Raw genomic sequence first — 16,822 nt, 5'->3', positions numbered from 1 at the left:
ATGACAGCAGTGCTGTGGTCTCCCTTTGCACCTTCCTTTGCGTCCTTAGGGTTCTAGCCCAGTAGAATCCCAAAGTCCTGCCTGGAGCGAACATTTCCCATTAATTACCTTGAAACAACACATCGCTAATTTCCCTAATTACTCTGGGGCCCTGCCCAGTGGTTCAGGGGAGGAACAGCCCCCGAGCGCAGCGCAGAGAGGCCGAAGAGGCCGGCTTGGATGGTGAGGGGCTGGGCTGCGTGGCCCCACTCCAGCCCTGACCACAACGCCTCTCCTAGGCTCGGGCTGGAGCTCGCGTACCTCAGGCGCCAAGCTGTGCCTGCCGACTGGAATTCCAGCTTCCTAAGTCCCGCTCCCTTCCCGACCTTACAAAGGCGAGCACAGGGGGCCTCTTGGAGAGAGCAAGGTTTGTTTCTCCACTCCCTGCCAGCACTATTGAAAACAGCCCCCATCTATTGTCCGTTTCGTGTTTTCATTAAAATCACTCTCTGAGACTATCATCTGTGTTTTTGCCTGTTTGGCTCATGTTCCTTTCTCCTCTTTTATAAATTCTTGACAGCAGAGATCTTGTCCGTCTTACTCAGTTATCTCCAGACCTATAACCTTGCGGGGAACACAGCAGAACCACTTGGATCATTCTCGGTAAGTTCACGGACGGAGAGGCGGTTTCTCTGCTCTGCTCAGGAGGAGTGGGCTGGGAGGACCGTATGTTGGGGGAGATGAAGTGGAGCCCTGCGTCTTTCGGACAAAAAAAAAAAAAAAAAAAAAAGGAGCTTCTGACAGGGATATTTAGGAGAGGAACTTCTCTGATGGGAGTTGGAAAGGTTAGGGGCAGTGGGGCCCTTTGGCCTCGCGCTGAAACGCAATAGTGTCCCCAGCCCAAGACTGAGCTCTTCCTTTACATCACTGAGGAAATGCTTTGCTGGGGGCGTTGGCACGATCTGGGGTCACGCCCCTCCGCGGTGGCCAGGACTCGGTGACTCCCTCCAGTCCCGCAGTAGTGGCTGCTCCCCAAAAGCGCTGGCGTCCTGGCCCACCCGCGGCTGCCCCCCGCCCCTCCCAGGGGCCGCTCTTCTCATAGGCTCAAGACATTCCCCCCTGAGTTCTGATTGGCTACCCCACTTTTCCCTCCGCCCCCGGCATCGGCAGCGCGCGGCGAGCCGCCGGGACTCAGCTCCGAATCCGGAGCTAGGAGCAAAAGTAAAAGCTCAGCTTGGCTCTGCCGGGGTTGCGGGAGCGCACATGCGGGGCGCAGAGACCGCCCAGCGCTCGGTTCTCAGTGGGCTCGGTGTTCCCACTCGAGGATTCGCCCGTGGAGCCGTGCCCGGCAAATGGGCGCATGAGGAAAGAGAACAGAGAGATGGACTGCTATTTGCGTCGCCTCAAACAGGAGCTGGTAAGAGCGGAACCGACAGCGCGGACGGGGAGGGCGGTTCCTCTGGCCAGACACCTGGCTCTGGCCCCAGGCCCCGGGGAGCCAGGTTGTGTGCGGGGCGCAGAAGGCCAGAGCAGACAGGCGAGGAAGCCAGCTGCCAGGCAGAGAGGGAGCCTGTCCTTCGGGAAGGGGCCACGAGGCGACTTCGGGCAGACAGTTGGGATGAGATCAGAAAAAGTGACTGAGAGAGCAACCAACTCGGCGGAAATGTGACCTAGAGAAACTGGCGAGTGGGGAGAGGGCGCACCCAGAGACAGATGGCACACTGACCGAGAGAGGCAGGGGCGCCGCCGACTTCCTAGGCGTGGGAGCCACAGGGCCAACCAGCCAGACACCGCAGGTGCTGGGCTGAGCTGGTAACCTGGAGCGCAGGGCCGGCGGGGCCAAGAGCGTGCGCAGCCTCATCCCTGCACTGGGCGGAGGTCACCTGGGACCGCTCCGGCAGGAGGTCACCTGGGACCGCTTGCTCGAGACGAGCTGGCAGTGCCCGGGCCCTGAGTTCTGCCGGGCTTGGCAGAGCTGGCGCGGCTGCGGGGGTAGGCTCGGCCGGCTGTCTGCCTGGGCTTGTCTGCCAGCAGGGAGGGGGCTGGCAGCTGTAATGACTGGGGAGGGCCCTGCCGGGAGGAGGGGCGCCGCCTGGCTGATCGCAAGCGGGAGTTGTAGAGGCCCAGCCAGATGTCAGGTCTGGGCTTGGAGAGAGTGCAGGGAACGTGCGGAGGCCCCAGGGTGCAGGAGCTGAGAGAGGTAGCTTAGTCTGGGGAAGGACTGAATCACCGAACAGGGGACGGGAGGAGGTGACTGGAAAGCTATGTTAGGGAGGGCCAGGCTGATTCGCACTGACTTGGTACACCACCTGCCTCCCTCCTCACTCCCCCTTCTGCCTTTATTATTTCTTTAACCACCAGAATTCAAGCAGATATTATGCATGTACACCCCCTTCCCTCTGCCCTTCTCTTCTTCAACAGTCTCCTTCTCATGTTTTTGTTTCTGACTTTGTGTCTTTTAGTTTCTCCGAGTTGTCCTTTGGTCTCACTTTGCTCCTCTCCTTTCTTTTCAGAGGGAGGGCATCAGGTGCACAATACAGACCTGGATCCAGAAAGTGCCAGCTCATGGCTGTCCAGATTCCATGACAGCTTTCCACTTCTGCCTGCAAAGGCTCTACTCTTCCTGCTTGGGAGGGAACTTAACACTGGTTTAGTGCCAGCTTTGGAGGGGAGTGAGGACTGAGCTTTAAGTGGCAGGTGTTCTCATTGATACTTCCTGATCCAGTCACCCTGGCACTCTTCCTGTCTGCCTTCTCAGGTTAATGCTCATTTCTCTAGTCCTTTTTGCTGAAGCCCTTTCTGAGTTGACAGTTGTGAAACTTACTGGTCCACAGAAATATTTGATGACAGCCAAAGTGACTTTTGCTGCTCTTCTTAACCTATATCATGTCCCTCCTATACAACTAGTTTTAACATGCATCTTATGTCAGGATGGTGGCCACAGTTCACGTGCACACAACTCTTTATTTTTCCCATTCTAGTGTCCAGTACCAGGAAAGGAAGATGAGACCATCACAGTATCTGAGGTCCAAAGCCCATGCTGCAAAAAGAAACTAATAGAATCCTCCTCTTTGTGCTTGGAATAAGGAACCACGCCACCCACATCAGGATCTGCCTAAATGGAGTACTTGTGGGTGTTCCTGGCATGGGCCCGAATTTTAAAATCCTACTGATTTGCATTTTATACAGCACCCTAGGTGGGAGGTGGTGAGGGAAAGAAGACAGTCTGTGGATGCCAGGAGAATTTAAAAAAAGGCAAATAGGAATCTGCTCTGAGCTGAGCTCCAGATCTTGATTTGTACCCTCTCTGCCAAGGCCATGAGCCCCCAGTCCCTAGGAGAAGGAAGGAGAGAGGCTAAAGTCACCCTGCTCCCCATCAGCTTTCATTTGGTCTTTTGTTTGAGCAGTTCCAGCCTTTGACTCTTGGAGAGGAAGCCAAAGGCCTGGCTGGGGGCCCAGAGTGACACTCAGATGGGAGAGCAGTACACCCCTCCCTGTGGTCTCCACCCCCTCCCCAGTGCCAGTTTGCTCAGAAAGGAGACCAATGAGGTATTTGAATCTTACTCTCTGACACCTCAGGCTCAGGGCTCAGGTAGAAGGACCAAATTTCTGTGCCTCCGTATCTCAAGTGGGAGCAAAGAGGAAAGTAGTCCTGAAACCAACATTACTAAGGACTGCAGGGACTGCATTAGACAAAGGTTGATTATGGCTGGGATAGGAAAGTATTGGCTTGTTTATATCCTAGGCCCGCAATGAAGTAGGAAAGGCACACATGCAGTTGGTTTACATGATGAGCTCTGGTTGGGGGTAGGGGTGAGGTGCGGTGGGCTTTGCAAAGAAGACAGTTCTTCCCAGGCAGGATTTCTGTGCCTCCCAGGACCATGGTATCCCACAGTGGTTCGTGCCCAGGAATGGCCTCCTGCAGTACTGCCCAAGTTCTGCATCATTTATTTCACTGAATTCCCTTTAAGAAGCAAACATCCTGCAGATACTGTGGAGATAAGACTCCACAGTGTGCAGATAAGACTCCACAGTGTGCAAAAGGAAACACTAACAGATTGTGAAATTATCTGTTTCCAGGGTGTTCTCTGCTGTTCTCCTCATCTTGGTCTTGTCCTTGGACCAGAAAATATAGACAGAAGTCTTCCTAAAACCCAAAGTAGTAGAATTTCTCAATTTCTTGAAAAAAAATTTGCATTGTAACAAGTGAGTACTGGGGGGAGGCTGAAAGTTCAGGAGTCCTGGCTGAATTAAGTTGATGGCTAGAGATCTGCTATTCCTCCTGCCTGGAAGGATAGAGTCAGGTTTCAGGGATGAAATGTGGCTAGAGAAGTAGCAGCAGCTGACGCACTTCTTCATTAAGATGAAGGAGGCTGGGCTGCAAAGACTCAGCAGGGAGCACATCTCTTTCCACTTCTACCCGCCAAAGAGGGGCCCTGCCTGAACACAAGGCCTTGTGACCAGCTGTTCCTTGCACACAGCTCCCTTGTGGGCTTCTAACAAATGGAATAGACACAAACATGTTGAGGAAGCAGATGTAAGATACCCACAGGGCATTCTTCCTGAATTCAGGTCAGTGTAGAACAAGCAGAATACATAAAGCCTGAGTGATCAGGGCTCATAAAATATAGCCAGGCTAGGAAGGCTTCCTGGAGGAGAAGGAGGTCAGAGAGAGTCATCTTCGGGAATGTCTAGCCTAGCTGAGAAATAGGGAAGCAGTAAAGGCTCTCAGATGGAGGAGGTATTCCTAATCAGCCTGGTGTTCCCAAAATGTTCCCAAAATGTACTTCTCTATTCTTTAGTCTTTAGGAACAAGGCCGTAAAGGCGAACGAAGAGAAAGGGAGATAAAGGAGTTACAATAGGAACGGCTTTTAGCTCTTGGGATAAAAGAACAGGTTTTCTTAGGTAGAAATAAAACTTTTGCAAAGGGTCTCATCCTGGTTTTCTTAGATGTTTAAAAGTAGGAGGAAGAGGGTTTTTGTCATTTAGGTGAGGATTAATTAAAAGAGCGTGGAGCATAGGATTTGTATCAGGCCAACTTGAACTTGGCATATTACTTAATCTCTCTCTGCCTTGGTTTTCTCATCTCTAAAATGGAATTTTAAAAATACCTATTTCAAGCTGGATCTGATGGTACAAGCAGGTGTTTCTAGTACTCTGGAAGGCTGAGGAAGGAGGATCACAAGCTTGAACCCAGCCTGGGCAACTTAGTAACTTAGTAAGATGTTTGTCTCAAAATAAAAATTAAATTGACTGAGGTTGTAGCTCAGTGTAAAGGCTCTAGATTCAATTCTCAGTATTGAAAAACAAAAGCAAAAACAATAATACCTACTATGAAAATCAGATGACAATTGTAAGTGAAATACTATCCCACCTGTGTATCCTTATCAACTCTAACATAGTACCTGATACGTTGCAGGGACTTGGTAAACTCTTGAGATTGGATTGATCCGACTGGTTTGCAAGAGTCATTTATTCACAGAACACAACAGTTAATAAGAGCTAATATGTTTAAGGCATTAGTGCTGTGGCTACAAATATAAACACACAGATCCTGTCTTCAGGGAACATATGGTTTAATAGAAAAGATAATAGCATGTATTGATGTTTACATTAATACAAGAAGTTGTACTTTCTTTATTTCATTTTAAAATTCAGAAAATAGAAACATGGGAAGATTATGACTTGGCCCAAGTTAGAGTTGAGAAGCTGCAGAGGATAGAATCAGGCCCAGTCAGTCTGACTATAGAATTTATACTCCAAACCTACAGAGTAAATATATGCAAATCTCTAGGACAGAAATTGAGGATGCATGCTGTATAAGGTGCACAGGCTCAGTGCACTGAGAAAGGAAAAATGACCACCACCTGGGAGGTCAGGGCAGGCGTCCTGTTGTGGAAGAGGTAGCATGTGGGCTAGACACTGAGGAATAACGGGGTCATGTACAGGAGAAAAACAGCATTCCAGGCAGATAGTGAAACATAAGCAAAAGGCACAAAGCAGAAGTAGTGCAGATGTCTGAAGGCCAGATTGAATGTGTGTTGAACACAGGGCATGTACAGAGAAATAGGCAACACTACTGAAAGGGTTGTTGAGGGCAGACTCCAGGGGCGGGGGTGTCCTTGACTGTTATGCCCAAGAGTTTGACCTCTCGTGTTGAAGGGAGAACAGTGTGGTCAGGCATATGCCTAGGACCTAGGAGTGGTGTGGAGTAGAGGAGGGAGATGGAGGAAATTCAGTCAGGAGAGTAAGGTAGTTATTATAATGATCCAGATAAGAGAGTCCGAAGGCCTGACTGACTGCAGGAGAGAGGAGCTAAAGCTCTAAGGGAATGAGGCTTGCTGAGTGAGGCCAAAGGGCAGACCCCTCAAGGAGGTAACTAACATTGGCTCTCTCTTTCCATTTGTTTGCCTCTGGCCTGAACATGTAAGCCCTGGTAGATGATTCAGTTAGGAAAGTAGGCTCATCATTTCACATCCCTCATTTCCTCCTTTCTTTACCCTCCTCCCTCCTGCAGCTCTTGGCACAATTTCTATGTTACCTTCCTGTTAAGAGTCCCAGCCAAAAGCCAAGAAGGTCCCTATTCACTGAGCAGGAGAATAGGCCACTTGGCAAAAATGGGGCTTTTCCCATTTCCGGCCCTCAGCCTCCTCAGTAGCTTCCTCAGGGACTGAAAGGAACTGTATGGGGATCTTGTGAGTAATGGGGGTGGGGAAGTGAGGCAGGGCACACTGCCAGGTCCATGGGCAAAGCTGAGCCTGTGTCAAAGGATTCTGGCTGAGTAGGGAGAGGGCGTGAGATGGATGGATGGAGGGCACAGCTGCAGGATCAGTCAGGGGCCAAGAGCAGGGCTCGGGAAGGGAGCCGAGAATGCTGGCACCTCTTCTTCCATCCCCGTTCCTCCCACATTACAAAAGGCCCAGGGGGAGTATGCCCGGGAGGGGGTGCCCATGGACAGCTGACCCCAGAATACCCTGCTCAGGCTGTGGGATCTGGTGTCCCAATGTCATCTGTCCCTAAAGCCCTAGGCAGCTAGTTCCTCTTCCCTGATTCCTCTGTCAAGAAGAGCCTTTCATGCCAAGGAACTGAATTGGGTCTCAGAAGCCCTTGGAGGATGGTTTCATGCTCTGCCTTCTCATCTCATGGTAAATGCTGCTTCGTGGCCAGTTTCTTCTCACTTCTACCCCATAAGGCTGAATGGTCAGGGATTATGGCATTTTGATGCCAGTTATCCTGGAGGATAACTGCCTGAACTGGCCTGAACTCAGCCTTGGGGGTCTCAGTCCTCACTCTAACAGCTTCAGGACCTCAGGAGCTAGAGCAATATTTTTCTTGGTGGTGATCAAGACAGCATATATATTTGTAGCTATTGTTTATTGATGGCAAGTCATATACTTTTCATGCAAGTTCCTTTATGAACACATTTATTTGCATATACAGATATAAATAAAATATTAAACAGATGTCTGAATCACATGCAGATATGGTGAAAATAATGAGGAAAGCCTGGTGGGCAATGTTTGGGCAACAGGGAGAAGATGATCTGAGATGATTGCTAGTTTCCTAATCCATAAAATGGGGCTTACTCCCCTTGCCTAGCCAGCCTCCCAGAGCAAGAGTGGGGCTCAAGTACTGTGCCAAACAGCATGTGCTAGACACATGGGAGGGCCTATCATGCAAACATTCAGAAACCAATGCATAAACGGTTACTGAATTTTCCCAGTGGCAGGTGGCCAAGTTAGCTAGGGCTGAGGTCAGTGTGAAAGCTGGTTAGTCACTAGGTCTCCAGACTACCATGTGGAGCTCTCTCCCACACCAGGAGGACATCAGCAGCCATGCAGCTCCAAATACATAACATACTGTACACCATGGTAAACATCAGCCAGCCAAAGATTAATGTGCAGAAAATGTTTAAGATGAAACTTAAAACTAGAAGATGCTAGGGGTGGACTGAGTGGTGGCACAGAGACAAAAAGCATGATGAAGACCATTGAGGGCCTTTCTCAGAAGAGATTCCCTGGGATATGACTATTAAAGGCTTTGCATTTGATGCTGGATAGTTCAGTCATACATGTGGACTTGAAAGGGAGGTGGCTGTTAGACCTATACCCACTCAAACTAATCAGGACCACTCAGACCCTCCAGCTGACCCCTGAGAACAAGTGGACTAAAACTGTCCTGACGAAGAACTCGAGACTTGGAGATAGTCAAGCAGCTTCTAGTCTGGAGACTGGGATGTAGAAATGTTTACTGCTGGCTCTGTCTGAGCTGATCCCACTCTTTAGCTTCCACACAGATTGTTCCCTCTCCAGTCCTAAAGCACAAGAAGCTCTGAGAGCAGAGAAGGTCCCACGCTCCGGGTGAAGATAGCAGCTTGGCCTCTAGCTTTTCCTCTGGGGGTGACATCATCCCCTTGGGGTTCATGGGAAAGGTTGTCCTGCTAGCTCCTCTCTCAGTCAATGCCCAGGGGATGCTCCTGCCCCCACTGCCCCTGACCTCTGGGTTTCCCACCAGTCAGCTTCCTTCTTCCTTTCTCATCTCTGCTTCCTCCCCATCCTGGGATTGCTAGCACCTGCTTGTGGCAGGGCTGAGGTCAGCATGGGGGTAGGCAAGAGGATGCCGAGACTTCCTCTTCATTTCCCTTACCTTCCTCTGCACGGGACAGGGTTGGTTGGAGGCGGAAAGGAGAGAAGGGACAGGACAAGAGATGTGTCTTCCTTTGACTGGACCAGATATAATGAATAGATTCCTGTCACGACTATCTGTTAATTTTCTCTTTTTTTGTCTTTTTCGTTTTTACTGGTACCGGGGATCGAACTCACGACTACCTGCTTGCAAGGCAGGCACTTATGCCGCTGAGCTAAATCCCAAGTCCCCTATCTGCTAATTTTCAATGAGGAAAAAGTGTTCTGAAGGTAACAGGAAACCTTAAATGAACAGCTGGCATTTACCTAATGCTTTTTTTTTTTTTGTGCCATATAGAGATACACATTACCTCATCTAATCTGTGTATAGTTGTATAAGACAGAAGCTACCATTTACATGTTAAATAATGCAGAAATTGAAAAACAATTTTAATCTGCCCAACTCATGCAGCTACTACATGGCAGAGCTGAGATTTGAACTCTGTTCCTTTTGTTTCTAGAACCCCAAGTTCTTCACCAGTTCAGAATATTGCTTTTTTTTGTGTGTCTTTTTCCTTTTTATCGGTACCAGGGATTGAACTCACGACTGCCTGCTTGCAGAATTTTGCTTTTAATATGGACTCAATTTCAGCTCTTGTTTACTTAAATGGGGCCTCTGTTTTATGGACAGCCCTGAATTCAAGCATGCCCACACATTTATTCCCATTAGAAAACTTGTACAAAATGTCAGCATTATTTCTTATGGATTTTTCCATACTGGATAAAACTGAATGGGGTCATTTCATTCCTCCCACTGCCTGTGACCTGGAATGTGTTTTGCCTTCTGGAAGGAAACCTGCCAGCTCAGACTCCTTGCTACTTGGCAAAATGAAACTTTGGGAAATGGCACAGGGCCTCTCTCTCTCTCTTCTCTGTCTGTTTAGCAAGTGATTGAAGGTAGCAAGAGTCTGAATGGATGATCTGTGGGGCAAGGGGCTGGAGTCAGAGGACTCAGTAAGTGGTTTATGGGTATGTGGCAAGTACAAGGTGCCAGTTAGTTACTGGGGTGACATAATGATGTACGAACCTAATTCTCTGGCCTCTAGTACTCAATAAATACTTCATGAGCAGCTAGGCATTTGAACTCGTGGAGGACGTGGGGCAAGTACATAAGCAGCAGGACTTTAGGGATGAACATCTTAAAGTCTACAGACAAGCTGCTAACAGGAGCACGGCAAGTACATATAGGGAATAAAGATGTGCCTAGAATTGAAAATGTTGTCATGGGTCTGGGCTGCAGAACCAAGCCATTTAGACTTGAGTTTCTGGGCAATGGATAGCCACTGAGGTAAGTGATCAGAAGTGTGTGTTTAGGGGCTGGGGATTTAGCTCAGCGGCATAAGTGCCTGCCTTGCAAGCACACAGTCCTGAGTTTAATTCCTAGTACCGATTAAAAAAAAAAAGATTTAAAAAAAAAGTGTGGTTTGGGAAAACTGATCAGGCACTCAAATGTCTGGTAGCCCAAAGGCTTTGTCTTAAACAAGTCTTCTGCAGCATTTTAGGGGATGGAAGGACAGGTGCGACACATCTAGGGGAGGAGAACTTCAACATGGTGCATGATTAATTTGGATTAAAAAAAAAAGCAATGGTTGAATGAGGAAGCCCAAAAATGTCTTTGAGGTTCCAGGCAGGCTGGGCAGGAAAGTGGACTGGGGGTTAGGGAAGAATAGGGAAGTCAGAGGGACAGTTTTCCAAGAGTGAACTGAGCGTGAGTCTTCTCTTATGCTGCCCCGGATCTCAGGAGTTGCAGCTGAGTGTTTCTGAAAGAAAAGGTGCAAAAGGCAGGAGCAAAGAGGTCAGAGCCAGGGCCATCAACAGCAGGTGCAGCCACCCATGGGCTCCATGTTTCTTGTTGCTGTTGCCACCACTCCTGAAATGCATGTACCTGCCCATGCACATCTCAGGGTTATCAGAGCCTTGAACAAACACTTATTTTCCCATTTTGGGAAGGTGCACAAAGCATGGGCAATATTCACACTCCAGCAATAGTCTCCCTGCCCTCAGGGGAATCAGTCCTTCATTGTCCTAGTGCTGCTGGCTCACTGAGAGTCTGTCTAGGATGCCCCTCCCTGCAAGGGCCAGGGTTGGCAGGAGAAGATTGAATCCAGAAGCCTGAGCCAGTCTGCTGCCAGTGCAGCCCAGCCTTGCAGAGTTTCCCTGCTGGCCTGCCAGCTACCTATCCCACCTGCCCTCCAGGCTTAACTCTGAGCATTAAGACAGGAGGTAAGATGATCCAACGGGTCTCTGGGGGGCTTAAGAAACAGATGGTCCCCTGCACATGAAGCTTGCCATGAGTAACTTGATCAGGATCTGGGGAGGGAGCTGGCAGGACCAAGGCAGCTTTGGCCCAGGGAGAGTGAACCTTGTGAATGTTATCAGGCAAAGCCTCTTCTCCCCAGCCTCCAAATGTGGCCCTCACCCAAATCAATCTCTCAGCCCCTTCCAAATGGCACCTGAGACTCTGTCTTCAGAAACCCAAAAAAGGTCTGGAAGAATTGGCCTCAGGAACCCCACTCTTGCTTGGCCAGGTCAGCAGAATCAGTCAGGCTAAGAAGGCAGTAGGTGTGCTGGAGCCAAATCTGAGGACAACAGAGAGGACAGGTGTTTGGGAAGGACAGACAGAGTAGGAAGAGCCAGGCAAGGGTTTCTATCAAGTGGGGATTTCCTGGCCTTTATTTCTCTGTTGGTCAGTCAGATGTAAAGAGCAGTTAAAGGAGACACTAATCAATCCTTTCAACCTCTCCCTATTGTCCTGTAGAGGACAGAGTAACCTTAAAGCCAAGCCCCTGCCCAGTCACATTCAAGCAATGTTTGATAGGAATACAGAATTTGGAGTGAGTCAGTCTTGTATTTTAGTCTCAACTCTATGAACTGTGTGAGTAGGTGAGTTACTTCATCCTTGCCACAGTTTTTTCACTTGTTAAACTGAGAAAACTATTAGCAACCTCAGAGTTTATTAAAGATTTAATGAGACGATACATGTAGCTAGCATAATTCCTGTCACATACCAAATGCTCACAAATCATTATTACTACTATCATCATCATCATCCATCAGAGAGAAAGAGGGCCCAGACACCAGAAAGGATAAATTTGGCCACCATAACTTTGGGCACCTTCAAACTGGTCTCAGCTTCATCTTTTATTACTTAATCTTGGAAAAGTAACTTAGGTGCCTCGGCTTCCTCATCTGTCAAATGAGAATGATAATAGTCACTACCTCACAGGGTAGCTGGGGGATTAAACTTAGATCAAGTTATATATTATAAATACATGTGTATGTGCACACACAAACATGCACATACACATGGTCCCTGACATCGATTTTAGACTTATCAGGTCCCCCAAAACATTTTCCTCTAATACCAGTATGAAAGTATTTTTCTTTTTCATGTAGTGCTTTGTGTGAGATATTCAACAGCTTCTTATAAACTAGGCTTTATGTTAGATGGTTTTGCCTAAGTATAAATAGGTGAATGGAAATGTTCTGAGCATTAAGTTAGGCTAGGCTAAGCTGTGATGTTTGGTAGGTTAGGTGTATTAAATGCATTTTCAATGTTTACCATGGGTTTACCCGGTCATAATCCCATCATAAGAGAAGCATCTGTAAGGCCTTTAGGGCAGCACCTCATTTAGTTAGTTTGTTGCTGTTAATGCTATTTCCCATGTTTAGTCTTAGCAGTATTAAAATCTCTCCCAGCATGAAGCTATGCTGAATTGGGCTGTAGAGAGGTGGGTGGCAAGTCTTGGTTCAGGGCCAATAAGGAGCCACCCTGTGGCTCACTGGTCTATGCTTTCTCTCTCTCCTTCAGATATCCATGAAGGAAGTGGGTGATGGCTTACAGGATCAGATGAACTGCATGATGGGTGCACTGCAAGAACTGAAGCTCCTACAGGTACAGACGGCGTTGGAACAGCTGGACATCTCTGGCGGGAGTCCTGTACCAGTCTCCCTCGAAAGTCCCCGGACACAGCCCAAGTGGTCTCACTGGGAAGGTGGCAGAGATCTGGCTAGGCCTGTGGCCTGCTCCTCCCCCTCCAGCCATCCTGCTCTTGGCAACAGCACCAAGTTTCCAAGCCATAGGAGTGTCTGTGGGCGGGATCCCAGCCCCCTCTCCAGGCCACAGCTGCAAGAGCACCAAAGCTGTACCCAGCAGGGGCCAGAGTGGGTGGAACCAGATGACTGGACCTCCACCTTGATGTCCAGAGGCAGGAATCGGCAGCCGCTGGTATTAGGGGACAATGTTTTTGCAGACCTGGTAGGCAACTGGCTAGACTTACCAGAACTGGAAAAGGGTGGGGAGAAGGGTGAGACTGGAGGGGCAGGTGAGCCCAAAGGAGAGAAAGGCCAGCCCCGGGAGCTGGGTCGAAAGTTTGCTCTAACAGCAAATATTTTTAGGAAGTTCTTGCGTAGTGTGCGGCCTGACCGAGACAGGCTGCTGAAGGAGAAGCCAGGCTGGGTGACACCCATGGTCTCTGAATCCCGGGCTGGACGCTCCCAGAAGGCCAAAAAGTGGAGCCATTCCAAGGGCTCTGGACGTTTCCCCTTCCCAAATGCAGGGGAGCCCAGACAAGGGGAAAATCCTCCCACAAACAGCCCCAAGGGCATGGAACCTTCACCCTCAGGCTTTGATATTAACACGGCTGTTTGGGTCTGAATCCTAGAGGGAAAGATGAATGAACCCAAAAGACCAGTCCCTGTGCTGGGCCCCTGGGGAGGAGGGGGGCGGGTGTGTGGCTGTCAGAAGCCCAAATCCAAGTTCCTTTCCTTCAGAAAGGAGGGGGAGGCCAGAGTTCTGGGGCAGGGCTGACTGGAATGCAGTTGGGAGAGGCTGTCACAGGGTTGGCAGGGGGGAGGAGGGACAGCTCCAAGGAAAAATGTGTGTGTTGTGCTTATTTGGGGGCTTCAGGTGACAGTAGTGGAGGCACAGGGTGATCAAAAGGTCCTTCTGACATTCCTCCACTGCCCTCAAAGATCTCAAGTGAACATTATGTGTGGAAAATGGCACTGGGGCTCCCAATAATGACCTGTCTCTGATACTCCCAACTTTATAGCTGCTCCTTCCCTGGCAAGGCATGGCTGCAGGCATGGAGACTGAAGCCCAGATCTGCTATCTGCTCTCTGGAGGTCAGGGCAGCCAGGGGAATCCCCATCCTCATACTACTTCCACGTTGCCATAGATTTGAGCCACTCCAGGGTCCTGGGCAATGGGCTGAATAAAGAGGGCAGTGTATGCTGAGTAGTGGGAAAAGTTAGGAAACCCCTCCTGTGTTACGTGTGGGGATAGATGTACAGCACTCTGCACACTCAAAAGCCTTCTTATAAATGGGCAAGCAAGGCAGGCAGCATCAGTTACACTACCTGTGCTAAAACACTGCGGGCAGGTGGGAAGTGGGGGTGTTGGGGAGTGCCCACAGGGAACGTGCTGGAGCCTGGAATTAAACACACTGCCCCTACTCCAGCAGCTCTGAGAGCCTCTGCTCAGGGCCCAATCTCTTGCACCTTCTAGGGCAGAACACGTAATTTCACCAGCAGGGTGAAGGTGAGCCAACTCTTTAATCCTAGTTCCATTGTTCAGCCCCTCCACCCTAGGCTCAACACTAGCCTTCACGAATAGAGTCAGCAGGGGAGCCTAGCAATGGATGCTCCCACACAGAGGCAGCCAATCCTCCTAAAACAGCTCCAGGGAACCGGACAGTGGAGCTCAGCAAGACAGCTCAGAGGTCTAGGTCCTATCCCGGGGCTTTCCCTTTGGGTTGAGCCCGTGAGGGGCTCTTGCTCCTCCTCCCCTAACAGCGAGCAGCCGAGCAGCCGCTCAGCCTGATGCAGGTGACAGCTGCAATTAGAGGCTTGATGCCTTCCCTCCTCAGAGCATTGAGAGCAAACAGAAGAAGGGAAATAACAAGGAAGACTGCTGCTTTGCAGTCTAGACTGCCAGGGGGTGGTGATTAGATTAGAGGGGGATTAGAGCTGGAGTTGGGTGTGGGGAAACAAAGGCCTCTTTTTTGAGAATTCATTATTTGATAGGCAATGTGGACACTTTCAAACTGGGAATGACCCTAGAGGGTATTGTATTCCAGGTGCACCAAGGGAGGCTCATAGGGGTCACTCAAGCTGCCCAGCTAGCAAATGAAAGCACCAAAGTTTGAGCCAGAGGGTTATCTAGCACCTATAGCTCTCCCCTTTCCTACTTCATTGCTTTGAGTTTGCCAAATACGCTCTCTGGAGGTGCCCATCCCACATGTCTCCCTGGAGAACTCTTGACAGTTCAGGTCCTGGTATGGGAAGTCGGCTGTGACTGCCTCTGGCGGTGGTGGTGGTGGTGATGTGATTGTGAGCAGACTATACATGTGAAGATTCCTCACATGTTCTTGGTCCCTGAGAAGGGGGGACCATTCGGCAAATTATTCAAGATGACACCAGTTTTGAGTCTGGAATGATTCTACAGAAAACCAAGCCACGGGTGACTCATCTGTTCATGGACTGGTCATGGCAGTAAACAAAACTTTACAGATACCTCCCAGTGCCTGGCATTGTGATTGGAACTAAGAACAGTATGATGAAAAGGACCCACCATCTGACCTCAAGAGGATCCAATAAAAAAGAAAATTCTTATTAACCTTCACTTAGATGGACTCCAAGGAACTGAAAACTTATTTTAACTTGAGTCATAACAATTTAGAAGTGATATTTTCTGCCAGCATAGGTGCCAGGAGCCTTTCTACATTAGTGTTCTTATAGCTTTTTCACTGTACCCTAGAAGTGGTTGCTCTTATGATTACCTTACATGGATAGGCCCAGAGAAGGTAAGGAACGTATCCAAGGTCACATAAGGGCAGATCAGGACTGAAACGGTTCCACTGGCTTGCAATCTTGTGCTTTCCACCTTACTCTACAATATGTCCATTTATCTGCCCCACAATCAAATCAAGAACAAAACCTGCCTTCTCCGTATCATCCAACTGCATGGATAACACCTGGCATACTGACTGTCCAGTGTAGCAATTCTGCTTGGATCTTGACAGGGCTGATGTTATGCCCCAGTCACCACATTATGCTTTGTTAAAGAAAGATTCTGGTAATCCACCCTCCTATATTTTTAACTTTTCTGTCCCCTTATGGGCTCCTGCTGTGATGGTGATGGAGACCATTATTTTGCTGAAGCTGAGTGCAGAGATAAATGGGAATACATAGGGCCTAAGATGAGGGAAGAGTGGGGAGCAGGAGGCAGTAGGTACCGTGAAAGTGAAGTACAGAGAAACTAGCAGCTTAATTCTGCCTCTAGGGCTCATTTTATGGTTAATTAGGACGTGCAAATGAACTGGAAGCTCATTTAATTCCTTCCCTAGCATGCAGCTCCACCCTAAACCTGGCCCACTTCGCTGACAGGTATGGGGGACCCTGATTGGCCCAGGCCTCTGCTCAGGGCTCTACCTGCTTCTTTGTGACACCCCTGGCCAGTGTCTACAGATGTTCCCCAGCCTCAGCAGGAAATGGAGAGTCCCTGCTGGGCACAGTTGGTCTGTCTAGCCTCCCACTTTTCATTTCCAACCTTTCAAATTGAAACCTCTTTCCCTTGCTTAGACACTTTAAGACCCTGCACCCTAACCCTTTCAGGGTGATCTCTGAAATCAAAACTGCCATGAGGGACAGAAACCTGGTTAAGCTTTGTCCTACTGGATCCCTGCCTGCTCCCTAGAGCCCTGGAGACAGGGGCTCTTATTCTTTCCCACATTAAGAGAAAAGCAGGAGCCCAGCCTGTCTCAGAAACGAGCTGTCTCTAGCTTTTCCCAGAACAGAGCTCCCCACTCATGGTAGTTAGGGAACTTCTACCCATTTTTTGATATGAGCACTGAATGGTGGAGTGTGACAGGTTTTGAGACCCATTTCTGTCACTGTGTGAACTTCAGCATACTGTTTGACCTTTCTGACCCTCGATTTTCTCATCCCTGAAACAGAAATGCCGGGAAGTTTACAAGACTGTGAACCTAGGAGGCAGGTATACTGCCTGGGGTAGGAAAGCTCCAAAGTCTGTATTTTCCACCTCAGCACTAACCATGAGACTCAAGGCACACTGCTAAAAATAAAGTGCATTCTCCAAGTCTTGTTCTTTTCTACTGTTAAAAAAAATTTATATTCCCATTACTTCATAAGATTG

At 49.0% G+C, this 16,822-nt stretch overlaps 1 protein-coding gene across 4 annotated transcripts; it reads left to right on the top strand.

Annotated features, from left to right (window-relative positions):
• Positions 1 to 1,124: 1,124 nt before the first annotated feature.
• Positions 1,125 to 16,765, top strand: Inka2 (inka box actin regulator 2). 4 transcript variants are annotated; one of them, XM_063255649.1, is made up of 4 exons: positions 1,125 to 1,396; positions 2,493 to 2,737; positions 2,961 to 3,109; positions 12,476 to 16,765. In XM_063255649.1, the coding sequence occupies exons 3-4, from the start codon at positions 3,017 to 3,019 to the stop codon at positions 13,319 to 13,321; spliced, it is 939 nt and encodes a 312-aa protein (XP_063111719.1). In that variant the 5' UTR covers positions 1,125 to 1,396; positions 2,493 to 2,737; positions 2,961 to 3,016; the 3' UTR covers positions 13,322 to 16,765. The 4 variants fall into 4 exon arrangements, with proteins under 4 accessions (XP_063111719.1, XP_005007936.1, XP_005007937.1 ...); XM_005007879.4 differs by lacking the exon at positions 2,493 to 2,737 and having other exon boundaries at positions 1,126 to 1,396; XM_005007880.4 differs by lacking the exon at positions 2,961 to 3,109 and having other exon boundaries at positions 1,127 to 1,396.
• Positions 16,766 to 16,822: the final 57 nt, after the last annotated feature.

The sequence above is a fragment of the Cavia porcellus genome, unplaced genomic scaffold, assembly GCF_034190915.1.
Source record: "Cavia porcellus strain 051 isolate PalLab524CR breed Dunkin Hartley unplaced genomic scaffold, mCavPor4.1 scaffold_1, whole genome shotgun sequence".
Lineage (NCBI taxonomy): Eukaryota > Metazoa > Chordata > Mammalia > Rodentia > Caviidae > Cavia > Cavia porcellus.
Note: the sequence above shows the minus strand (reverse complement) of the source record. Positions and strands in the feature narration are given on the sequence as shown.